Source organism: Semicossyphus pulcher, unplaced genomic scaffold (assembly GCF_022749685.1).
Source record: "Semicossyphus pulcher isolate SPU_LCO1_2020_fin unplaced genomic scaffold, fSemPul1.0.p SCAF_15, whole genome shotgun sequence".
In the NCBI taxonomy this organism is placed as follows: domain Eukaryota; kingdom Metazoa; phylum Chordata; class Actinopteri; order Labriformes; family Labridae; genus Semicossyphus; species Semicossyphus pulcher.
Window position 1 is genome coordinate 28,891,459 of NW_027211659.1, and position 26,742 is coordinate 28,918,200.

At 46.5% G+C, this 26,742-nt stretch overlaps 1 protein-coding gene across 1 annotated transcript in view; it reads right to left on the reverse strand.

Annotated features, from left to right (window-relative positions):
* LOC138591994 (titin-like) overlaps positions 1–26,742 on the reverse strand; it is a 191,914-nt gene that overhangs the window by 19,556 nt on the left and 145,616 nt on the right. Inside the window, exons 212-227 of the mRNA XM_069662570.1 lie at positions 9,631–26,724; positions 9,249–9,545; positions 8,484–9,071; positions 8,092–8,394; positions 7,694–7,990; positions 7,114–7,401; positions 6,703–7,002; positions 6,387–6,538; positions 6,136–6,286; positions 5,717–6,016; positions 3,786–5,552; positions 3,350–3,643; positions 2,949–3,236; positions 2,457–2,756; positions 1,993–2,327; positions 2–1,733 (exon numbers count right to left, since the gene is read on the reverse strand). Coding sequence (XP_069518671.1) covers positions 2–1,733; positions 1,993–2,327; positions 2,457–2,756; positions 2,949–3,236; positions 3,350–3,643; positions 3,786–5,552; positions 5,717–6,016; positions 6,136–6,286; positions 6,387–6,538; positions 6,703–7,002; positions 7,114–7,401; positions 7,694–7,990; positions 8,092–8,394; positions 8,484–9,071; positions 9,249–9,545; positions 9,631–26,724 — 24,486 coding nt within the window. The remainder of the gene's footprint in view (position 1; positions 1,734–1,992; positions 2,328–2,456; positions 2,757–2,948; positions 3,237–3,349; positions 3,644–3,785; positions 5,553–5,716; positions 6,017–6,135; positions 6,287–6,386; positions 6,539–6,702; positions 7,003–7,113; positions 7,402–7,693; positions 7,991–8,091; positions 8,395–8,483; positions 9,072–9,248; positions 9,546–9,630; positions 26,725–26,742) is intronic.

Here is a 26,742-nt window from a genome sequence, read left to right on the forward strand (position 1 = left end):
CCAAATGGATGCTCAATGACAACAGCAGCAGACTCAGTGGACTTGCTGACTCCAAACTTGTTCTCAGCGCACACTCTGAAGGTGTACTCCATGTATTTGGTAAGATGAGTCACTTTGATGGTGGTTCTCTTTACACTAGAGTTGACAACTTGCCAGGAGGCAGAGCCAGACTCTCGTTTTTCCACAATGTAGTTGGTGATTTCAGTGCCACCATCATCAGCTGGCTCAGACCAAGACAGGGTGCAGGATTCTGAGGAGACCCCAGAAATTTCCACAGGTCCTTTGGGTGGAGTTGATCTACCCACAATAACCACGGTCACAGTGAAAGTCTTCACACCTGCAGCATTCTCCAAGATCAAGTAGTACTTGCCGCTGTCACTTCTCTTGCTGTCTTTCACCACTAGAGTGGTTCTCTCCTTTGTGGTTTTGATGGAGACTCTGTCAGTCTCCTTCAGCTTCATCTCCTCCAGTTTCCAGGTGACTTTTGGTGCAGGCCTGCCACTGATAGGGATGTCAATGGTGAAGGTGTTGGAGGTCTTGCAGGTTATAAGCTGGTTGGTGATGCTGCTGAGGTCAGCAGTTGGTTCGATACGAGGCTCCTTGATGACGACAGAGCCGAAGGTGCCCTGAGGCTCGCTGATTCCAGCATCATTCTTGGCCTTGACTCTAAAGTCATACTCTGTGTTCTCTATCAGACCCTCCACCAGCATCTTCAGAGACTTGGTCTCTCCGCTAACAACCCAGCGGTCACTGCCTTTAGCTCTGAATTCAACGATGTAGCCTCTAATGCGGCTGCCTCCATCATGTTCAGGCTTCAGCCACACCAGGGAGGCTGTGGAGCTGCTGGTGTCAACAACATCAAGTCTCTTGGGTGGTGCAGGTTCTTCTGTTGCAATTACTGGCTCTGACATCTCATGAGGTTCTCCCTGGCCATACTGGTTAACAGCAATCACCCTGAAGAGATAAGGCACTCCAATATCTAGACCATTTGCCCTGATCATCTGGCGAGAGCACTTGGTGCTGACTTCCTGCCAGGCCAGGCGGCTGGCTTCGCGCTTGTCCACGATGTAGTGGTGGATCCGGGATCCACCATCATTTGTGGGGGCATCCCACATCATTGTCAAGGCTCCACGGGTAACGTCTTTGAAGGTGATAGCTCCCGGAGGTCCAGGTGTGTCTAGCACTTTGACTGTGAATGTGATTGACTTGCGCCCACTGTTGTTCTCCAGGGACAGGGTGTATTTGCCAGCCTCGTACCTGGTGCAGGCCTCGATGGTCAGAGTAGAGGAGGAATCTGTGGTGTTGATGTCACCCATGACAGGGAGATCACCGTCAATCTTAGACCACGTAGCGAGAGGAGCTGGTTTGCCGCGGAAGGCAACTGTGAGGGTGACAGTGCCGCCATTCTTCACAATGTGCGTCTGCTTAAAGTTGGCATCAATGTCGATCTCAGGAGATCTAAGTCTATCAACAGCCTGAACAGGGTTGGGCGTCATTGAGGCTTCTCCCTCTCCAGATCCGTTCACAGCACTGACCCTGAACTTGTAGAATTCTCCAGGCACCAGGCCCTTGGCTGTGTACCCAGTATGGATGCAAATCTGGTTGTTGATTCTGTGCCACTCCTCCAGACTGGCCTTGCACATGTCGATATTGTAACCGATGATTTCCATGCCACCATCGAAGACAGGCTTTATCCATTCCAGGGTGACAGAGGACTTGGTGGAGTCAATGACCTGTTCAACAAGTAAAGTAAAGTTTATTGTGTAATTTTTATTGTATATTTTAGTAAATGTACGTTATAAGCACGTAATGTGTACTATTTTTCAATATAAATACTGATTATTCAAAAACAACTAACCGGTAACTGATTTATCTGACAATATACGTATTTGATCTTCTGTTCATATTTTTTTTATCGTAGAAAAATTAAAATGACAAAAATCAGGTTGAGTATTTCTCTTAAATTTCTATGAGTTTATCAGTGAATCATACCTTGATGACTGAAGGAGCACTGGGGGCACTGGTTGGTTCTCTGCATTTGAAGAGCCTGGAAGTACTGCTAGCCGGTCCGACCCCAGCACCGTTTTCAGCCATGACACGGAACTCATACTCGTTGCCCTCTGTGAGGCGGGTGACACGGTGTCTCAGCTCTGTGATGGTTCTCTTAGAGGACACCTTCACCCAGCGCAGACTCTTCTTCTCTCTCCTCTCCAGGATGTAATGTTTGATCTCGTTGCCTCCATCCGACCTTGGTCTGGTCCAGCACATGGTGATGCTATCTCCAGTCACATGGGTGGCATCAGGGGTACCAGGGGCATCAGGCACAGCTGAGAGTGAGAGCAGAAAACACGGTACATTTCAAATGTGAATGTATGAAGTTAAAGCATTTTTAGTCATTTTTTTCTGCCAAAGTTTTGACATTATGTCAAATTATATCTTAGAGCATCTTTACTTACTGTATTGCATCTGTGCAATGATGGGATCAGAGTCCAGTGGTTTGCCGACACCAAACTTGTTGACAGCAGAGATCCTGAACTGGTACTCATTGCCCTTGATAAGGTTTGAAGCATTGTAAGAACAGGCTTCGCATTTGGAGGTGACCAAGGCCCAGGAGATCCTGGATGTCTCCCTCTTCTCCACCACATAGTGTGTGATGGCAGCACAGCCATCGTTCTCTGGTGGGTTCCACCACACTGTGCACTTCTCAGCTGTGATGCCAGTGAAACGGATCGGACCTTCAACAGGTCCGGGGGTATCTGCAGGGAAAGAGAAGATAGAGTAGTTGCTTAAAAATGGTCATAATTTTGGAAGTAAAATTAAATTGCTAGCATCTACATGAGCTGTAATGCTTCCCTGATACAATGCGTTAATGAAAACAGTTTTGAAAACTTTTGTTTAATACAATGTCATTAAAAAATATAAGAAGATTATCATCAGTGCTAACCCACCTTGTACTCTAACGTTGACATCAGACTTCTTGGCACCGGAGCTGTTCTTTGCCTCCACAGTGTAGATGCCACGATGGTTCCTGTCAGCATCACGGATAAAGAGACTACTGGTGCCAATGCCTGTTGTAATCTCAATGTCAATCATAGTCCTCTTGTCAATCTCTTTGCCATCCTTGTACCAGACAACCTGGGGGACAGGTCGTCCAGTAATTCTGCAGCCAAGTTTAACATGCTCTCCGGCCCTCAGGGTGAGAACCTGGTCTGGAGACCATTCGATTTCAGGAGTAACTGGAGATGGAAAGAGAACGAAATATGAGAAATCAGCACAATCAGAGGGATATGAGAAACCCACTGCTCATCATCATTTGTCTAAACATTTTTTTCAAGTTGACAATACTTACTGCTTTCATCCTTGGTCATAATGTATCCAGAGGTGTTAGATGGTGGACTGACTGTGCCCACAGCATTCCTGGCAATCACTCTGAACTCAAATCTGTCTCCAGCGGACAGTCCAGTCACAGTGAACTGGGTCTCGCTGATATCAGTAAAGTTGCACCGCAGCCATTTGCCTCTTCCTTGGCGCCTCTCCACACTGTAGGCGACAATTTTGCTGCCACCGTCTCTCTTGGGAATGTCCCACTTTAGGGTGACTGAGTCTCTGGTTACATCAATGCAGACAGGGGTGCCAGGGGGATCTAGAATTGAGAGGTGAAATTACGTTTTTTACTTGGGTCTTGGTAGGACAACAATGTAACAGGATTTCCCAAAATGTTGGATTGTTTCTTTAAGTATATAGCCTTTCACAACACATACGGATGTATTATTAACTATACTTACCAACAGGGGAGATAGCAAGTGCATGTTTGCTCTGTTCGCTAACAGGGCTGAGTCCAGCATTGTTCTCAGCGTAGACTCTGAAGGAGTACTCCAGACCCTCCATGAGACCAATTATCCTGTACTCTTTGTTGGAGATAATGGTGGAGTTCACCTTCTGCCACAAAAGGCTGTTTCTGTCCTTCTTCTCAACATGATAACCCAAAATTGGGGATCCTCCATCAAAACCTGGGGCCTCCCACTTGATTGTCATACCATCACTGGTGACATTGTAGGCCACCGGCTTTCCTGGAGGGCCTGGAGGTTTGTACTGGTGCTGGGCAACAATGTCGGAGGAGTTAAGTGCTTCACTGACACCATACTTGTTCTCTGCGCGGACTCTGAACTGGTACTGAGTTCCCTTGACCAGGTTGGGAATCTTGAAAGTGGTTCTGACAACGCTGGAGCAGACCATCTTCCAGTTGGCCTGGGATGTCTCACGTTTTTCCACACTGTAGCAAGTAATCTCACCACCTCCATCTTCCTTTGGCACATCCCAGGAGATGATGATACTCTGGGCTTTAATCTCATCAAAGCGGATGGGGCCAACAGGCACTGAGGGGGGTCCCAGAGTGATCACATTAATGTCAAAGTAGTTTTTGATGGTTCTGTTGTCCAAAACCAAGGTGTACTGTCCGGCATGCTCCTTCTTGGCTCCTCTGACTGTGACTGCAGTCTTGTTGTCAGTGGTCCTGAAACGAACCTTCTCGCTTTCCTTCAGTGGTAAGTTATCCTTTAGCCAGCTGATTACAGGTCTTGGTTTACCCTTGAAGGGCACCTCAATGTGGATGTTCTGACCGATACGTACAGCAAGTTCTCCATTGGGGTAGTCAGTGAGGCTAGCCTCAGGCGGAATGATGAAGTCCACCACTGTGATTGGACCAATTTGGGAGAAGTCACTGTTGCCCTTCTCATTTTTGGCAAACACTCTGAAGTCCATGACAGCGTTCTCCTTGAGCCCTGTGACCTCACAGCTACAACGCTTGCATGTTGCACCAAAAGTCCAGGTGGGATCTTCCTTGGTTCTCCTCTCAATAATATAATCAGTGATGTAGCTGCCACCATCATGATCAGGTCTGGTCCACTGTAAGGTAACAGAGGTATTTGTGGAGTCCAACATCACCAAGTCTTTTACAGCTCCTGGAGTTTCCGCGGCTCTAACAGGCACAGTGGTTTCACTAGTGTCACCTACACCATACTCATTTTCAGCGGACACACGGAAAAAGTAAGCTACATCCTCTTCCAGGCCAGAGACCTTATAGGTTGTGTTGGCACACTCGTTGGTGATCACCTGATAAGCCTTCATGGTTGAGGCCTTCTTCTCAACAATGTAATTAGAAACAGGGGATCCGCCATCGATGAGAGGAGCTTCCCAGCTAAGGGTCAACTTTCCTCTTGTCACATTCTTAATAATTAGTTTCTGGCAGGTGGATGGACTGTCGAGAACCTTAAGGGAAACGGTGATTATCTTGGATTCTCCAACGCCATTCTCAATCTCCAGCAAGTACTTGCCGCAGTCATCACGTGTGACTTTGGGAATTAGGAGTGTTGTTGCTCGCCCAGTGCTGGTGATGGTATAGCGGTTGTCCCCAGCCATGTTGCGATCGCCACGGCGCCATGTGACATTGGGGGCTGGTCGTCCCTTCAGGGGAATAAACACCTCCACATCACGGCCGGCTCTGGCTGTGTACTGAGTCGTCATGGGAACATCCAAGTCCAAATCAGCCTCCTCTGTTGGAGAGAAGAGAATCACAAAAATGAAGGAGCATGAATCAACGATATAAACAATAACTTTAACTATAAAACAATAAAATAATTTTAAGCCATCATAATGTATCAGGTTTACTAAATAGAAGTCTCAATTTGCAAAAAAAAAAAAAAATGTTAATACAAACCCAAGATATCTTTGGCTTGCACAGGCTGGTACATTTTGATGTCTTCTCCTTTGCCCTTGCAGTTGACAGCGGAAACTCTGAAGAAGTAGTAGGTTCCAGGTTTGAGGTGGGACACCACATATTCGCAGGTCTTGACCTGTGGGTTGATGGTCACCCATTCTTTGTCCTCTGAGTTCATCTGTTCCAAAAGGTAGTGAGTGATTTCACTGCCACCGTCATACACAGGCTTCTCCCAGCCAAGCGTGATAGAGGACTTTGTGGAGTCGACCACACGCAGCTTTGATGGCTCACCAGGCAGATCTGAAGAAAACAAGTGGCATGAATTTTGGTCCCTATTAACACTTTAACAATAAAATATCTCACAAAAAAAATTACTATACGGCCAGCATTGTGATGCTAAGTGTACATTAAAAGCTTACCGATGGGGTCATAGGCCTTGAAGAGGTCAGAGGCTTCAGAGTAGTTTCCTGCTCCAGCTTTGTTGACAGCACAAACTCTGTACTGGTACTCGTTGTTCTCCACCAGGTTGGTGACTTTCTGCCTGGTGTCTCTGATGGTGCCCTTTACCACCTGGATAAAAATGGACGTGATGACGCTTACACATTCAAGAAGTTTGAAGAATGTTTTTTTAAAAGTTAAAAACCAAAAAAAAAACTTAAGAAGAACAAACCTTGAACCACTGAAGACTCTTCTTTTCCCTCTTCTCTAGGTAGTAGCCATCAATGTCACTGCCTCCATCCAACGCCGGTCTCTCCCAGATCACTGTCATGGTGGACTTGGTGATCATGGTCACTGTAGGCTTGGATGGCTCACTAGGAGGAACTGTTAAACCATAGGGGTCAGGTTAGATAAAATAAACTAGTTTTGTATTGTTTTATAAATTCAAAACATTTCTATACTCTTGTGTGTATAATTAATAAACATGATACATTTGAACAATTGATCAACAATTGAGGTGAGTAATGCTATTTGCTCTGTTCACTTACCAAATGCATTCTTGGCAATAACAGGCTCAGACTCCAGTGGGTCTCCAATGCCATACTTGTTGACTCCACGAACTCTGAAGATGTATTCATTGCCCTGAATGAGTCTTGGAACATTGACGATGCAGTCCACCAGTTTCTCTGAGACAATGGACCACATGACTCTGCTGGTCTCTCTCTTCTCCACAATGTAATGTGTAACCATGGCACCACCCTCATCAGCAGGTGGAGACCACATGATGGTAACGTTGTCAGCTGTCACCTTCTTAAACTGTATCTCATCAGCAGGGGGGCCTGGCTTGTCTAGATGTGAAAGAGACATGTACATGCATGTCAGGGTCTACACTGTTTATAAAAAAAATCTTGGTAGTTATTATTTACCAACTTTATATTACAGTAGTTTTGACTAAGTACCTTGAATGAGAAGCCTGACAATGGCAAACGCAGATCCCAGGGAGTTCTTCACCTTGACCTCATAGGTTCCAGAGTTCAGGCGACTGGTTTCCTTCAGGAACAAACTGGTAGACTCAAATGTGTGTTTGAATGAGAGCTGTGAGGTGGGCTTTAGCTCTCTACCATCCTTTAACCACTCGATAGTGGGAGCAGGTTTGGCTGTGATATTGAACGTGAGCTCCACATCAGAGCCAGCCTTGTGCTTGACCTCGTTGAGATACTCTTGAGGTAATTCGATCTCTGGGGCACCTGGTAGATAAATGTAAAATCAGCCAGTTGAGATCAAATTGTGATAGTAAAATGCATCATCATGATCATCATGCGAAGGTGTAGAAACGGAAGAGAGCAACTAATAAAAGGAGAATAGAGAATAACATACAAAATGTTTACATCCAAGACATAAAACCCTGTTTTGCAGGTCACAAGATCACAATGTAACATTTTATTTTCTAAGGAGAATGTAATAATGTACTAAATGTAATATATTTTATGGCAATCTACAATATGGATTAAAATGCTCATAAACATGGAATAAACCTACCGTAGGTGTCTACACATCTGGCTGGTCCAGCAGTTATGGATGGGTTGCTCACTGAGCCAACAGCATTCTTGGCCATGACTCTAAACTCGTAAGTCTCGTCCTGAGTGAGGCCAGTCACAGTGAAACGGAAGTTTGTGACATTGGTGAGGTTAGCCTTGGACCATTTGGCACTGACGCCCTCTCTCTTCTCGATGATGTATCCTGTGATGTGAGATCCGCCATCATAGTTCGGCTTCTGCCAGGCTAGGCTAATGGCGTTCTTGGTGATGTCACTGATGCGCAAGTTGATGGGTGGCTCTGCAGGAACAAACGGGAAAATAGTTTAAAAGACAGCTGCTGTTAAAAAGTACTATCAGCTTTCCTTGACTTTGATAGAAATAGTTTGATGTTAAACTCACCACAAGCATCAATAGCCAACACCGCATCAGAAACCTTGCTGAAGGCACTGAGTCCAGCAGCATTCTCTGCTGCCACCTTGAACTCATAAATAAGTCCAGCGTTAATGTTGGTGGCCTTGAAGTGTGTTGCACGGATCACCATCTTGTTGACTCTTTGCCAAAGGATGCTGTTCCTGTCTTTCATCTGAAGATGGTAGCCAAACACATGACTTCCTCCATCTGACTTGGGCTCCTTCCATGCTACAGTGATAGTTTCTCTGGTTACAGCAGTGATCTCAGGAGTGGATGGAACATCAGGAACAGCTAGTAGGTAAGAGGCATAATTGAAGCATGTTAAGTATGTGAGTATAAAATATAATAAAATGTGAAGTTTAAAGAGTAAAGCAACTTACTGTAAGGAAGGCTGACAGAGACAGTTGGTGAATCAATGTGCTCACTGATTCCATATTTGTTCTCAGCCCTGATTCTGAACTGGTACTCCAGGCCAGTGGTCAGCTTCATTATCTTCATTGTGCAGCGGGCTACAGCTGAAGAGACATCCATCCAGTTGGCTGTGGTTGTCTCTCTCTTTTGGATGATGTAGTTGGTGATGGGGCTGCCACCTTCGTATGCTGGTGGAAGCCACTGCAGGCTAACACTGTCTTCTGTGACGTCATACAGCTCAACAGGTCCAATTGGGGCACTTGGGCGGTCCAGAACCACAATGTTGACAAAGGACTTGGTTGTTCCAGTGGAGTTGGAGGCAGTGATATCGTAGCGTCCTGAGTCTCCAGCAATGCTCTCGCGTAAAGTGATCTTGATGCTATCTGGGGTAACTTCAGAGTTGAACCTCATTGTTGACTTAAGCATCACATTGTCCTTGAACAAGCTGACTTTAGGCAAAGGCCTGCCTGTAAGGGGAATTTCACACTTGAGGGTGGAGCCGGCTCTAACATACGCTGTGTTGTGGGGGAAGTCCTTCATGTTGATCTCGGGAGATTCTGGAGCAAAAAACATACCAAAAAGAATTATAGCAGGAGAGATAAGGTGCAAGGTTATGTGATTTAACCTGTTTATTTCCTGGTTGTGTGGAATATTTAAAATAATATATTTCCTCTTTGTTAGTCTTCAATAGCTACAATGTTGATTCTAATTTATTTGATCAGTCTGCAACTTACCAAGCTGGTCTCTGACCGCAACGGGGATGACCATTTCCTTAGCATCACTGAATCCAGCATGGTTCTCAGCTCTGACTCTGAAGAAGTATTCAGCATTCTCCCTCAGACCAGACACTGTGAAGTGGATGGACTTGGTTGTGCCACACTTAACCCATTTCTCTTGTCCTTTCTCCAGAGCTTCCACCAGGTAGCCAGTAATTCTGCTGCCTCCGTCTTGTTCTGGTTTGGCCCAGGCCAGGGACACACTCTCCTTGGCCACATCAGTTACACCCAACTTGGGTGGTGGGCTTGGTTTTTCTGGAAAAAAGTTAAATGTGATAATCAGGTATAATGTTTTCATTACAATTAGAATCTATAAAGTTACAAACTTTAAATTCAATACCTGAGATCTTTGTTCCTTCTCTCGATTCAGCAGGAACACCAACACCATACTCATTCTCGCCTGTCACTCTGAAGTAGAAGACCCCTCCCTCCTGCAGTTCTGTCACCTTGTATGTGAGTCTATGGCATGTGTCCGTCAACCTGGTCCAGCCTTTCTTGCTTGCTTCACGGAAATCAACGAGGTAGTTTTTGACTGGTCCTCCTCCCTCATTTTCAGGAGTGTCCCAGGTAACAGTAGCAGAGCTCTTGGTCACTTCCTTGACCTCAACATTGACAGGAGGTCCAGGGGAGTCCAGCACTCTAACACTGAGTGTCAAGGAGGAGGTTCCAGCTATGCTGGACAAGGTGACAGTGTATTTTCCTGAGTCATTGCGAGTTGCTTTCTCTAATGTAATAGAGGTGAAGGTGTCTGTGGTATCAATGACAGCACGGACTCTAAGGTCAACGTCAGGCTTAGTCCATGTAACATTAGGAATGGGTTTGCCTCTGAAGGGTACCGTCATGGTAAATGAGCTCCCGTCTCTCACAATAAGAGTCTTCCTCATCTCATTGCTGATGTCAAAGACTGGCTCTTCCTCCCGTTCTTTGGCGACTTGTTTGTCTGACTCAGGACTGGGCTCGCTGACTCCAATCTTGTTAATGGACTTTACAACAAACACATACTCAGTCCCAGGTGTCAATCCCACCACTGTAAACTCTGTGTTTTTGGTGTTCTGGACTCCAACAATCCATTCATCATCAAAAGTCTTTCTGTATTCTACTCTGTAACCTGTGACAGGTGCTCCACCATCAAATAGTGGCTTATTCCATGATAGGGTGGCTGTGGTCTTTGTTGAGTCAATGATTTTAGGCTTAGCAGGAGGTGAAGGCAAAAACTGTGGGTCTTCAGCCTTGGTCAGTGGGCAAGGGACACTGGGAGCACTAAGGCCAGCTGAGTTTTCTGCAAACACTCTGTACTCGTACTCACATCTGTCACGAAGATGTGAGGCTTTGACTCTAAGGTCATAAACAGGTTTCTTGTTGACCCGGCACCAGCGAAGGCCAGTCTTCTCTCGCTTTTCAATGACATAGCCACAGATACTGCTGCCACCATCAGAAACTGGTCTTTCCCAACAGATGGTCATTGCTTCACTAGTAACTGCGGTGACCTGGACATTAGTAGGAGCAGCAGAAACAGTGAATGGATCAATGGCTTTTCTTGGCTCACTTTCCAGGGCCTCACCATCCCCATATTTGTTGACTCCCCTGACTCTGAAAATGTATTCATTTCCTTTGAGCAGTTTGGTCACTTTACAGGTGGTTGCCTTCATGTCACCATAGACAAGAGTCCAGGCAAGGCGACTGGTCTCTCGTTTCTCCACAATATAATGCATGATTTCAGCACCACCATTCTCCTGAGGGGGTCCCCATGTCAGGGTGCCTTTCTCTGCTGTGAGACCAGACACTGCCAAAGGACCTGAGGCAGGTCCTGGTCGGTCGAGAACCTTACAATTGATAGCCACAGACCTAGTTCCTGCCACATTGTGCAGGGTCAGGACATACTGACCAGAGTCCTTCCTGATAGCGTCTCTGACTATCAGTGTAGTTGTGAAGTTGGTGGAGGTGATTTCGCACCTGGCCTTGGCCTCTATCTCTTTCCCATCTTTAGACCATGAAACTACTGGGAGTGGACGGCCTGTGATTTCAGCATCAATTTTAATGATCTCTCCAGCCTTAATGACAACCAGCTGTCTTAACTTATCTTCGAGGATAATAGTGGGAGGGTCTACATCATCCTTGACTGTGACAGGACCAGTGTTCTCAGAAGGAGCACTCAACAGCTCTGCAGAATTCTTAGCAATGACGTGGAAGTCATATTGGACATCTTCTGTGAGGCCTGTGATATCGAAGTAGGTGTCTTGCAAGTTGGTGAAGTTGCATTTCAGCCAGCGTCCATTGGGAAGTTCTTTGCGCTCAACAATATAGCCAGTAACCTTGACTCCGCCATCATACTCTGGCCTCTCCCAGAAGAGGGAAACTGAAGAACGGGTAATGTTGGTGACTCGAAGATTACGTGGAGATTCACATGGATCCCTGGCTGCCACAGGGTCACTGGCCTTAGTGCATGGACCAATACCAGCAATATTCTCAGCATAGACTCTGAAGTGATAAAGCAGTCCCTCTTCAATGCCTGTCATCTTAAATTGATTCTCAGTCAAAAGACCTCTGTTGACCTTTGTCCATAAGATGCTGCTTTGGTCCTTGCATTCTATATGATAACCAATAACAGGGCTTCCACCATCACTGCCAGGTCTGCCCCATTCCACGAGCATTCCATACTTGGTGGCATGAGCAACATGGAGATTGGTTGGAGGGCCAGGAGGTTCGAAAGGATACTGCGCAACAACAGGAGCAGAGTCAATCGCATGACTCTTTCCATATCGGTTTTCTGCTGCAATACGGAACTGGTATTCTATTCCCTGAGTGAGACGAGACACCTTGATTGAAGTCCTGGCTACAGTGGCTGAAACAATTTGCCATGTGGTTGTGGTAGTGTCTCTCTTCTCCACTACATAGTTGTTAATCTGGCATCCACCATCGTAGGTTGGAGGATCCCAAGACAGAGAGATGAAGTCCGCGCTCACTTCATCCAGTTTAATGTTGCTGGGTGGGCCAGGTTTATCCAGGATTATAACAGAGATTTCAGCTGTCTTGGTGCCAACTGAGTTAGTCAGAGTAATCTCATACTTTCCCACATCTTCCTTGGTTGCATCTTTGATGAAAATCTTGGATGAGGTCTTAGAAGTAAGAACATTGACCCTTGTTGTCTGCTTAAGCCCATGGCCATCCTTTTTCCAGGACACCTCAGGGTCAGGCCTGGCCTTGAAGGGAACATCAATCTTCAGGTCATCACCTGCTTTTACACTGTATGTATTGAACATCAGCTTGACGATTGGCTCCATTGTGATGTCCTTCACCACTACAGGGTTGGCTAAAGGCTTGGCATCACTTTTGCCTTTATCATTCACAGCAGTCACTCTGAAGGAGTATTCCTCTCCAGTTACAAGCCCGACAACAGTAGCTTCCAGTGCTTTGACTTCACTGCATACAGTCCATTTGTCATCTCCCTTGGGCTGCATCTCCACAATATAGTTTGTAATCTTGCTGCCTCCATCATAATCAGGTTTCTCCCAGGAAAGGGTAACAGTGTGACGAGTCACATCAACTAGGATAACCTTACCAGGAGGCAAAGGAGCCTCAGACACCTTGACTTGATCTGTGGAAGCAGGCAGACCTACTCCCAGCTCATTTACAGCCAACACACGGAAATAATAGCGGCCTCCCTCCTGCAGGTCGGAAATAAGGTACGAGTTCCGTACACAGTTGGTGCAAACACTGGTGAAAGCCATTCTCTTCTGCTCTCTCTTCTCCACAATATAGTGTGATATCTTAGCCCCACCATCAATAAGAGGGGGTTCCCAAGAAAGAGAGACAGAATTTCTCTTTACATCCTTAACCTCCAGGTTGATAGGAGCACTGGGAGAGTCCAGAACTCTAACATTGATGAAGGCTGATTTAGACCCACTGAGGTTCTCAAGAGTCAGCACATATTTGCCAGTGTCGAATCGGTCAACATTCTCGATCACCAGCATTGTGTAAGAGCTTGTGACTTCAATCTGGGCACGCTCATTCAGGGTGCCATCAGCTTTTGACCATCTGACCTCAGGCTCCGGCTTTCCTCTGATTGTCACAAATAGACGTAAAGTGGCAGTGGCACGCACATTGACCATCTTTCTCAGGTCAGCATCCAGTTCAATTTCAGGAGCCTCCAACTTCTCTGCAGCGATCACAGACCCAGGAAGGTCCACATGCTCTCCAACTCCTTCACAATTAACAGCACAGATGCGGAAGTTGTATTCTGCATTCTCCTTCAGTCTCTTTACAGTGTAGTGAGTGGTCTGGACACCAGTTGGTGATGTGCAAATAACCCACTCATCATCTGCTACCTCCTTCATTTCAACAATATATCCTAGGATCTGTGCTCCACCATCATATATTGGCCTAGACCAGGACAGTGAGACTGTGGTGCTAGAATGGTCAGTGACTTTGGGGTTATTTGGAGCTCCTGGTGGATAAGTTGCATCACAGGCCTTGAAGTATTCTGTTGGTGCGCTAGGCTTTCCTATACCACCAGCATTCTCTGCTGAGACCCTGAATTCATAACAGTGGCCCTCTGTGAGACCAGTGCATCTGAATCTCAGATCATTCAGCCTCTTCTTGTTGCATTTAGTCCATCTGATGCCATCCTTGTCGCGTTTTTCAAGAATATATCCTTCAATCTCAGCTCCTCCATTATCTTCTGGTCTCTCCCATGTAAGTACAATGGAGTCTCTAGTGATAGCACTGGCCTCTGGAGTAGAGGGGGCACTGGGAGTGGTGAAGGGATTGCGTGCAATAACAGGCTCAGATTCCAAAGGCTCACCAACACCATATTTATTCACAGCAGTGACTCTGAAGATGTATTCGTTGCCAGGCAGCAGTTTTGTGATTTTGTAGCTGATGGCCTGGATCTTGGGCTCAACCATGGTCCAGGACAAACGACTGGTCTCTCTTTTTTCAATAATGTAGTGAGAGATGCTGGCTCCACCATCATGTGAGGGATGGTTCCAGTGCAAATAACATTTCTCAGCTGTGACTCCTTTGACTTCTAGAGGGCCATCTGGTGGACCAGGTCTATCAAGAATTTTAACATTAACTGGGATCATCTTGACTCCACCCACATTGACAAGTTTGAGGACAAAGTGACCACCATCCACTCTGATGCAGTCCTTGACTGTCAGGATAGTACGTGTCAGTGAAGTCTTGACCTCCATTCTTGGTGTGGTTTTGTCAATCTCCTTTCCATCCTTTAACCAAATGACCTCAGGCAGAGGCTTGCCAGTATAGTCAGCATCAATGACAAATGTCTCACCAGCATTAACAACAGTTAGGTCCTTAAATTTAGAATCCATGGTGGCTCCTGGAGCCTCAATTTCATCTTTTGCAGTTATTTGTCCAGTGCCCTGAGAAGGACGACTGGAAATACCAGCTGCATTTCTGGCAACAACTCTGAATTCATAAACACAGTCCTCAGTCAGGCCAGTGAGTGTGAACTGGGTGTCAATGATGTTGGTGAAGCTGGCCTTCATCCAGCGGGTATCTGGGTGCTTCTTCCTCTCAATAACATACCCAGTGATTGCACTTCCTCCATCATACTGGGGCCGTGTCCACTGGAGTGTCACATGGTTTCTAGTGATTTCAATAGCTTCTGGAGTGCCTGGTGGGTCACAAGGGTCCCTGGCTACTGTGCTCTCAGAGACCTTGCTAGATGGGCTGAGTCCAGCAATATTCTCAGCATAAACTCTGAATTCATACTCAATACCTTCTTCCAGCTCTGTAGTCTTAAAACGTGTTTCTGGGATTAGAAGCTTGTTTAGTTTAGTCCACAAGAGGCTATTCTTCTCCTTTCTCTCAAGGTGATAACCTAGGATGGGGCTACCGCCATTGTTGGTGGGAACCTTCCATTCAACAACCATGTTATCTTTAGTTGCAGCAGATATAATTGGTGTCCCTGGAGCAGCAGGCTCACTGAATGGATACTGAGCAATAACAGCAGGAGAGACAATGGCAGAACTCTTTCCATATCTATTCTCAGATGACACTCTGAATTGATACTCAACTCCAGTCTTTAAGTTGGTTACTTTGATGGTTGTCCTGGCAATAGTCGCAGACACAATCTGCCATGCTGTTGTGGTGGTGTCTCTCTTCTCCACAATGTAATTGTTTATCTGACAGCCTCCAGTGTACACTGGTGGCTCCCAGGAGAGTGTGACATAGTTAGAGCTCACCTCTTCAATTTTCACAGGGCCTGTGGGTGGGCCTGGCTTATCAAGAATAATTACATTAATCTCTTCTGTAGCTGTTCCAATATTGCTGGTAGCTGTGATTGTGTATTTGCCAGAGTCTTCCTTATTTGCATCCTTGATGGTGAGCTTGGTAGATGATGTTGTGCTGGATACATTTAGTCTAGTTGTCTCTTTAAGAGCCTGTCCATCCTTTTTCCATTCAACCTTGGGCACAGGGCGTCCAATTACTGGAATCTCAATTTTCAGATCCTCGCCATTCAGTAAACTGTATGTATTGAATGCCATCTTGAATCTGGGCTCAATAGTTACATCTTTAGCAGTAACTGGTGCAGCCAAAGGCCTGGGATCACTTTTTCCCTTCTCATTGAAAGCTGACACTCTAAACAGGTACTCATGTCCTGCACTGAGGCCACTGACAGTGCCCTCACAGGTTTTGGTTATGGTAGCAACCACCCATTCCTCTGAGCCCACAGGCTGCATCTCAATGTAGTAGCCCATGATTCTGCTGCCTCCATCATGGTCTGGCTTCTCCCAGGACAGTGAAGCAGTGGTTTTGGTCACTTCAGTCAAGGTGACCTTACCCACAGACAGAGGAGGCTCAGAGGTCTTCACTGACTCCTCTGTTTCAGCTGGCTGTCCAATACCAAACTCATTCTCTGCTAACACCCTGAAATAGTAAATAGTTCCCTCAGTGAGTCCAGTGATGCGGTAGCTTGTCTTTGTGCACTTGTTGTCCACGTTAGAGTAAACCTGTCTGTTGGCTTCACGCTTTTCAACCAGGTAATTCTTGATTCTTGCACCACCATCAATAAGAGGAGGCTCCCATGTCAGAGTGACACTTTCCCTTTTAATATCTTTTACAGTTAGGTTCAGAGGAGCCCCTGGTGTGTCCAGAACTCTAACAGAGACAAAGGCTGATTTGGTGCCAGCGCTATTTTCCAAGTTGAGGATGTATTTTCCAGCATCATATCTGTCACAGATGTCAATAGAGAGCTGAGTGTACTCTTCGCTTGTATCAATCTGAACTTTACTAGGCAGTTCTCCATCCTCCTTTGCCCAGCTGATCTCAGGAGTTGGACGGCCCTTAAATGGAATGCAGATTCTCATTGAGCCTCCTGCACGAACAACTATTCCCTTCCTGAGCTCTGAATCCAAAATCACCTCTGGAGGATCAATCTTTTCCATAGGTTTCACAATCCCCTGAATCTCGGTGGGCTCACCAACACCAAGCTTATTGATGGCACATATGCGCACCTTATATTCCTGGTGCTCTATCAACTTAGTGATAGTAAACTTGGTAGCACTGACTCCAGAGGGTGGGGTGCAAATGCTCCACTCTTCTTCATCCGCCTTTGTAATTTCCACAGCGTAACCTTGAATCTCACAACCACCATCATAGATGGGCCGATGCCAGGCCACGCTGATGGAGTTTTTAGTTACGTCAACCAAATGTGCATTGGTGGGACAGCCTGGTTCAAAGGTGGGGTCACAGGCTTTGAGGTAGGATGTAGCTGGGCTTGGTTGACCGACTCCAGCTGCATTCTCAGCAGATACCCTGAATTCATATTCATGGTCTTCAGTCAGTCCTGTTACTCTGAAACGCAAGTCTGTCACCCTGCGTTTGTTGCACTTGGTCCACCTCACTCCAGCTCTGTCTCTCTTTTCCACAATGTAACCAACAATCTCACTGCCTCCAGTGGTTTCAGGGCGGTTCCAGCATACAGTCATAGAGTCCCTGGTAATGTTAGTGATCTCAAGCTCCTGAGGTGAGCCAGGAGGAACAAATGGATTCCTCATGATAACTGGCACTGATTCAAGAGGCTCACCCACACCATATTTGTTGACAGCCATGACTCTGAAGATGTACTCATTGCCCTTCAATAGTTTGGTAACTTTAAACATGGTCGCTCCACAGTCACTAGAAACCACAGTCCATGCAAGGCGGCTTGTTTCTCGCTTCTGAATGACATAGTGAGAGATACTAGCTCCTCCATCATACCTGGGTGGAAGCCATGACAGTGAGCACTTCTCTTCAGTGACATTGCTTACAGTAAGAGGGCCCTCTGAGGGACCTGGTCTGTCCAGGACCTTCACACTGAATGGAACAGTCTTAGTTCCAGCCACATTAGTAAGAACCAGTGTGTACTGTCCACCATCCACTCTGATGGCATCCTTTACAACTAGCAAAGCCTTAAAATCCGTGTTTTTAATCTCGGCTCTCGCTGAGTTTTCAACTTCAACACTTCCCTTGAACCACTGAGCTGTAGGGATGGGCTTTCCTTCCACACTAGCCTCAAGACTGAAAGTCTCTCCAGCATTTATAACGATGGTCTGGTTGTACATTGCATCTGTCTCACACTTGGGTGGGTCAACCTCATCCTTGGCAGTGATGGATCCTGTGCTCTCAGAGGGCTTGCTGACAGCTCCAGCTGCATTCCTTGCAATTACTCTGAAGTCATATTTACTATCCTCTGTCAGGCCTGTAACTGTGAATTGAAGTTCGATTATGTTTGCAAAGCTAGCCTTCATCCACTTTCCTTCAGGCAGGTCACGTTTCTCTACTACATAGCCAGTAACCAGGCTTCCTCCATCATATGCCGGAGGGGTCCATCTCAACTTCACTGAGTGCCTGGACACAATCAGAGCCTCAGGACAGCCAGGAGGATCACAAGGGTCACGAGCTACATAAACCTCAGAGACTTTGCTGCATTTTCCAATTCCAACAATATTCTCTGCATAGACTCTGTATTCATACTCAATGCCTTCCTCAAGAGGAGTAGATTTGAACCTGCAGTCTTGGATCAGCATTTTGTTGATCTTGGTCCAGAGAATACTGTTCTTCTCTTTTCTCTCCAGATGGTAGCCCAAGATCGTACTGCCTCCATCAGATGGGGGTTTGTGCCACTCAACTATCATATAGTCCTTAGTGTAAGAAGAGACAAATGGTGTTCCTGGTGGGCCTGGCTCCTGGAATGGATACTGTGCCAACACAGGGTCTGAATCAATTGCGTAGCTCTTTCCATATCTATTCTCTGCATAAATTCTGAACTGGTATTCGGCGCCTGTCTTCAGATTGCTCACTTTAAGCGTGGTTCTGGCCACAGTGGCTGATACAACTACCCAGTTAGTTGTGGTTGTGTCTCTCTTCTCTACCACATAGTTCGAGATTTGACAGCCTCCTGTATATGTAGGCGGTTCCCAGCTAAGAGTCAAACTTTCAGCACTGATGTCCTCCAACTTGACAGGGCCTGTTGGTGGGCCTGGTTTGTCCAGGGTAATCACCTCAATAGTAGCATCCTTGGATGCAAAGCTATTAGCAATATTGATGCTGTACATGCCTCCATCCTCTCTTGTCGCATCCTTAATGGTAAGAATGGTGTGATGTGCTGAGTCAGTGACATTGACTCTGGTTGTCTGCTTAAGAGCAGCTCCATCCTTGCTCCAAGTAATGGTTGGTTTTGGATGACCAGCGATTGGGACCTCTATCTTAAGGTCATAACCCACCTGGACACTGTAGGTGCTAACTTTGGGTCTAACAGTAGGCTCAATCACAAGGTCCTTTGCAACAACTGACTGAGCCAGTTGTCTTGGGTCACTTTTGCCCTTATCATTTACAGCCAAAACTCTGAACTGGTACTCCTCTCCCTTGAGAAGGTTTGTAACTACAGTCTCGATTGCCTTTACACTAGCACACACAGACCAAGCTTCACTGTCCTTAGGAGCCAGTTCAATGTCATAATGACTGATCCTGCTGCCGCCATCATGTACAGGCTTTTCCCAGGCAAGAGTTACAGTGCTACAAGTTACGTCAACAACACTGACTTTACCAGGTGGCTGAGGCTTCTCAGAGATTTTAATTGGTTCTATAGTTTTAGCAGGGAGACCCACACCATATTCATTCTCAGCCAGGACTCTGAAGAAGAAGATACCACCCTCTGGAAGAGGCTCAACTTTCCATGACATCCTGTTGCATGTGGTGATAGGAGAGTAAACTTTCCTGGTGCTTTCACGCTTCTCAACAATATAATGCTTAATCTTTGAGCCGCCATCGAGAAGTGGAGGCTCCCATGTAAGCGTGATTGAATTCTTAGTAATCTCTTTCACAAGGAAGTTAGCTGGTGGACTAGGTGAGTCCAGCACTCTGACACTGATGAAGACTGACTTCACCCCACTGGCATTCTCTGCAGTCAGGGTATACTTGCCACTGTCAAATCTATCAACATTCTCAATGACAAGTGAGGCATAACTGCCTGTATTGTCAATCAGGGCAGTCTCTTTCATCTCACCCTCAGCCTTGCCCCATTTCACCTCGGGAGCTGGACGACCTCTCACAGGAACAAAAAGCCTTAGAGTACTAGCTGCTCTGATATTGATCATCTTTCGCATATCATTATCCAGGTCAAGATCCGGTGCCTCAAGCTTCTCCTCAAGAAGAATTTTTCCTGGAACATCAGCATGTTCACCAACACCAACTTTGTTGATAGCACACACTCTGAATTGGTACTCATGCTTTTCCAGAAGCTTTTTTACTGTAAACTTGGTGTCTGTGATTCCAGTGGGAGGAGTGCACATAAACCACTCATCAGATGCCCCATTGCAGGCTTCAACGATATAAGCCTGAATCTCACAGCCACCATCATAGATGGGTTTGCCCCATGTCAGGGAAACAGTGGACCTAGATGAGTCTACAACCTTGGGGTTGTTAGGTGGGCCTGCTTTAAAGATAGGATCCAGTGCTTTGTAGTAAATTGTTGGTGCGCTAGGCGTGCCAACACCTGCAGCATTCTCAGCTGCAACTCTAAATTCATAGCTGTGGTTTTCTAGGAGCCCTGATACTCTGAAGCGTAGCTCACTCACTGTGCGCTTGTTACACCTAGTCCATCTCACACCATCCTTATCACGTTTCTCCACAATGTATCCCTGAATGGGGCTGCCACCATCATTAGTTGGTCTCTCCCAGGTCACCACCATGGAGTCCTTAGTTATTGTGGAGACTTCTACCTCTGTTGGTGGGTTGGGAGTGACAAAAGGATTTCTTGCAACCATAGGTTCAGATTCTAGAGGCTCACCAACTCCATATTTGTTTACTGGAATCACTCTGAAGATGTACTCATTACCAGGAAGAAGTTTTGTAATCTTCAGGTTCAGTGTCTGAACTTTTGGTTCAACTACAGTCCACACCAGTCGGCTGGTTTCCCTCCTCTCAACAATGTAATGGGAAACATCACTGCCTCCATCTTGCAAGGGAGGTTTCCAGGAAATGGAGCATTTCTCATTGGTGACCCCATAAATGGAGATAGGGCCTTCGGGTGGACCTGGTCTATCCAGGACCTTGACATTGATGTTTACAGATTTCTCTCCTCCAACATTCTTTACCAACAAAGTGTACTGTCCTCCATCAACACGAATTGCTTCTTTAACAACTAGACAAGCTGTAAAGTCTGTGTTCTTGAGTTCTAAGCGAGCTGCCTCAGTGATCTCATGGCCCTCCTTAAGCCAGTGTACTGCTGGTACAGGCTTACCATGTATCGAAGCCTCAAGCCTGAATGTTTCTCCAGCATTTACCACTACAGCCTGTGAGTACTTGGCTTCCAAATCAATCTTTGGGGGTTCAACCTCATCTTTGGCAGTAATGGATCCCGTAGAATCGGAGGGCTGGCTGAGGACACCTGCTGCATTTCTGGCAATGACGCGGAACTCGTATATCTGATCTTCAGTTAGTCCTGTGACAACAAATTCAGTCTCAAGGATATTGGTGAAACTGGCCTTCATCCAGCGCCCAGTCCCTTCCTTCTTCTCTACTAGATAACCTGTGATCTTGATGCCACCATCATATTCAGGTTTGGTCCATCTAAGCGTCACTTGGTTTCTTGTCACTATGACAGCCTCTGGTTTTCCTGGTCTCTCACAAGGATCTCTGGCTACTTGCATTTCACTCACTTTGCTGGCTTTACTTAGGCCAACGATGTTTTCAGCATAGACTCTGAACTCATACTCAATTCCCTCCTCAAGGCCAACAGCCTTGAATCTGGTCTCTGGGATAATTTGTTTGTTCTGTTTTACCCACAGTATACTGTTTCTCTCCTTGAGTTCTAAGTGGTAGCCCAGAATTTTGCTTCCACCATCATTGCTAGGTTTCTCCCATACAACCACCATTGTCTCCTTGGTGGCTAACTGGACCACAACAGAACGAGGTTGGCTGGGCAACTCAAAGGGAAACTGAGCAAAAATGGTTTCAGAAAGCAGCACAGAAGACTTGCCATATCTATTCTCTGCCGCAATCCTAAATTGGTACTCACATCCTGTCTTCAGACGGGCTGCCTTGATAGTGGTTCTGGCCACTGTAGCGGACACAATCTGCCAGTTAGTGGTAGATGTGTCTCTCTTCTCAACAACATAATTATTGATGGAGCAACCACCTTCATACTCTGGCGGATTCCAGGAAAGAACCACGCTGTCAGCAGTGACCTCATCTAGCTTAATTGGGCCAGTTGGAGGACCAGGTTTATCTAGAACAACAACACTGAGGTCTGCGGATGCTTCACCAGCTGTGTTTGTGAGTTTGATAGTGTATGTGCCCACATCATCTCTGCAAGCCTCCTTAATAACCAGGAACAGGTTTTTGTCTGTGGCTTCAGCATTAACTCTTGTTGTCTCCTTGAGAGCGACACCATCTTTAAGCCAAACTGCTGTAGCCTTGGGGCAGGCAGCATAAGGTACATCTATCTTCAGATCATCTCCTGCTAGCACACTGAATGTGCTGAAGAGCATTTTGAAGGTTGGTGAGATGATCAGGTCTTTAGCCACCACAGGCACACTGAGAGAACGTGGGTCACTAACTCCCTTTTCATTGGTGGCTATGATACGGAACATGTATTCCTCTCCCTGAGTAAGGCCAGTTACAAGCGCTCCATTTGTCTTGACCACCATAACTTGAATCCACTTATCACTGCCTTTACCCTGCATTTCAACAATATAGCCTGTTATTCTGCTGCCACCATCATGGTCAGGCTTTTCCCAAGTTAGTGTGACACTGGTGCTGGTTACTTCACACAGGGACACTTTGCCTGGTGGTAGAGGCTTCTCTGACACTTTAATAGGTTCAACAGTCTCTACTGGGAGGCCAACGCCATATTCATTCTCGGCCAGGATTCTGAAGAAGTACATCTTTCCCTCCTCCAAGTCTCCAATTTTCCAACTAGACTTGTGGCAGCTGGCACACACTGTTGAGTAGGCCTTTCTGGTAGACTCACGTTTCTCCACAATGTAGTTGCGAACTCTGGAGCCACCATCAATGAGAGGTGCATCCCAAACAAGGGAAACTGAATCTCTGGTAACCTCTTTGACAATCAGATTCTGAGGTGCTCCCGGAGTATCTAGCACCCTGACATTGACAAAGGCTGTCTTGCTTCCTGAAGCATTCTCTACAGTTACCATGTATTTACCTCCATCAAACCTATCAACATTGTCAACCTGAAGAGTGGTGAATGATGGGGTGATTTCAATGTTTGCTTTACCTAGAGATTCTCCGTGCTCTCTAGACCATTTTACTTCAGGTGCTGGCCTTCCCCTAATAGGGACAAACAGTCTGAGAGTGCTACAGGCTCTGATGCAGACCACCTTCCGCAGCTCTGCACCAAGTTCAATTTCTGGTGGAAGAAGTCTGTCTTCAGCCTTCGGGGTTCCGGGAACAGCAGCAGGCTCTCCCACTCCTTCACAATTAGTGGCACAAATGTTGATTTTGTACTCTTGGTTTTCCTTCAAGTTGGTGATGGTAAAGGAAGTGGCTGTCCATCCCTTATTGGGAGTGTGAATTGTCCACTCATCCTCCTCGGGCAAGCATGTCTCTACAATGTAACCAGTGATTTCAGAACCACCATCATAGACAGGCTTGTTCCAGGCAAGGGTGATTGAAGACTTGGTTGTGTCCAGTACTCTGGGGTTCCCTGGAGGGCCAGGCTGGAAAATAGTGTCTTCTGCTTTGTAGAATGGACTGGAAAGACTAGGCTGGCTCAGACCAGCATTGTTTTCAGCAAGAACTCTAAATTCATACTCATGTCCTACTGTGAGGCCAGAGACCTTGAATCGCAGGTCAGTTACAGTCCTCTTGTTGCACTTCACCCAGCGCAGGCCAGTCTTGTCTCTTCTCTCAATTATGTAGGTGTTTATTCTGCTGCCGCCATCGTGTTCAGGGCGCTCCCAGCAGACGACCATGGAGTCCTTGGTGATGGTGGTAACTTCAGGCTGCTGTGGTGGATCACTTGGGACATAGGGATTTGCACAGATGGCAGGCTCAGACTCCAGTGGTTCACCCACTCCATACTTGTTGACAGCCATGACTCTGAAGATGTACTCATTGCCCTTTAGAAGCTTAGTGACCTTGAACCTGTTTGCCTGAAGATCTGTGGCCACATTTGTCCAGGCTAACCTACTGGTCTCACGCCTCTGAATGATGAAGTACTCGATCTTGGCACCACCATCATGTGTTGGATGCAGCCAGTTAAGGACACATTTCTCAGCTGTGACATCAGTAACAGAGATAGAGTCAGGTGGTCCAGGTCTGTCTAGCACCTTGACATTGAATGTGAACTTGGCAAAGCCACCAGGATTGCTGGCAGTCAGAGTAAAGGAACCACCGTCTCTCCTCAAAGAATCTTTGTTTGTTAGAATTGTGTGGAAGTCAGATGTCTTTATCTCTATCTTTCCTGTGTCTTCAAGCTCCTTTCCTTCCTTGGTCCACACAAGGGATGGGATTGGCCTACCAGTCACACTAGCCTCTAGCTTGAACACCTCTCCTGCCATGACAACAACATTGCTGCTATATGATGCATCAACATCAAGCCTGGGCTCTTCAATGTCATCTCTGCATGTGATTGCCTCAGAGGACTGGGATGGAGCACTAGCAGCACCAGCTGAGTTTCTAGCAGTCACACGGAATTCATAAGTTGAATCTTCAATGAGACCACTGACTGTATAAATTGTTTCCAGGATATTGTTAAAGTTGGCTTTGAGCCAGCGCCCATTAGGCATCTCTCTTCTCTCTACTGTGTATCCAGTTATGGAAAATCCACCATCTCCCTCTGGTTTGGTCCAAGACACTGTCACCTCATGCCTGGTGACATTAAGTGCCACAGGCCTTCCTGGTGGGTCAACAGGGTCCAAAGCATACATAGGCTCAGAGGCTTTGCTTGGTTTGCTGAGACCAGCCATGTTTTCAGCAGTAACACGGTGTTCATATGCAATTCCATCTACAAGGCCTGATGATTTGAAGATATTTCCAACAACAAGAGCTTTACTGATCCTCTGCCACAGAATGCTGTTTTTCTCTTTTCTGTCCACATGATAGCCCAGGATGACACTTCCTCCATTAGAGGAAGGCTCATTCCAGCTCAATGACATAGCATCCTTGTTAAAAGATGTGACCACAGGAGTGCCTGGCTGACCTGGCACATCAAATGGATAGGCAGCCACCACTGGTTCAGAGATAATGCATGGTCCAATGCCATATCTGTTTTGGGCTCTGACACGAAACTGATACTGGGTTCCAGTGTTGAGACGGGCTGCTTTGAATGTGGTTCGGATCACTGTAGCCGCCAACTCAACCCATGAAGTACCAGTAGTCTCCCGCATCTCAACAATATAGTTATTAATGGGAACACCTCCATCATTCTCTGGTGCCTCCCAGGACATGAGAACATAATCACATGAGACCTCATCCAACTTGATAGGACCAGTGGGAGGACCTGGAATGTCATGGACCAGGACTGTGATTTTCTCAGTCAATGAACCCAGCATGTTCTTTCCAGTTATGGAATACTGGCCTCCATCAGTCCTCTTGATCTCACTGATGTTGAGGATAGTTGATGTTGATGTGGTTTCAGTGTTGATTCTTTGTGTTTCCTTGAGTGCTATGTCTCCCTTCTTCCAAGAAACCACAGGTCTGGGTTTACCGAGCACAGGAATTTCCACCTTGACACGGTCTCCTGCCTTGGCGATGACCGTCTTCTGGTAGACTCCACGCAGGTCAAAGGAAGGAGCAGAAGTCTGTTCTTTGATAGTAGCAGGCCTGCTCTCACGAGGGTCACTCCTTCCTGATGCATTGACAGCTATTATGCGGAAAGTGTATTCTGCGCCCTCAATCAGATCTGTGACAGTGTAGTCCAGAGCCTTGATAGTGGTAACATGGACCCACTGGTCACTGTCCTTCTTCTGGGCCTCAATGACGTATCCGGTGATCAAGGTGCCACCATCATGCAGGGGCTTGGTCCATGCCAGGCTGGCACTGTCAGCTGTCACATCTGTGACATACAAGTTTTCTGGTGCGGAGGGGGCTTGGGACACCCTGATTGGCTCAGGGGTTTCAGCAGGCTCACCTACACCCAGGTCATTCTCAGCCGAGATACGGAAGTAGTAGTAAGCACCCTCCTCAAGGTCCGAAATCTTGAAGGAACACTTTTGCCATGTGGTGCTAATTACAGTGTAGGCTTTCTTGGTGGCCTCTCTCTTTTCAATGATATAGTTGTGAATCTTTGAACCACCATCTATTATGGGGATTTCCCACTGGAGGGTGATGCTGTTCTTAGTGATCTCTCTAGGTTTGAGGTTTACTGGTGGTCCTGGAGTGTCCAGAATTTTCACATTAACAAAACCTGTCTTCTTTCCAGCAACATTTTCAAGACAGAGGTTGTACTTTCCAGCATCGTATCTGGTGCAGTCAGGAATAACCAGAAGAGTGTAGGACTCTGTGGTGTCAATGTGTGCACGTGTTTTTAAGTTGGTATCATCTTTACTCCAGGTTACTTCAGGAACAGGGCGACCTCGGATTGGAACAAACATACGGATAGAAGCACGGCACCTGACCACCAGGGTTCTCCTCAGTTCAGCATCAAGCTCAAAATCTGGCAGCGTCTCTTGGTCCACCAGTTCAGTCACTTTTTCAACCTCTGCAGGCTCGCCAATTCCTTCTGAGTTTACTGCGCTGACTCTGAACTGGTATTTGCCTCCTTTTTGAAGTTTACCAATAACGTATTCAGTTATTTTTAATGGGTACTGTGTCTCCAACTCCCAGTCATCATGCCCTTCCTTCTTGTACTCAACAATATATCCATCTACTTCAAGACCACCATCATAGTGAGGTCTGCCCCAGGCAAAGGTGGCTGTGGTTTTTGTTGTGTCTGTAATTCTTGGGTTGGATGGAGGACCAGGTGGATCTAATAAATAAGAAAAGA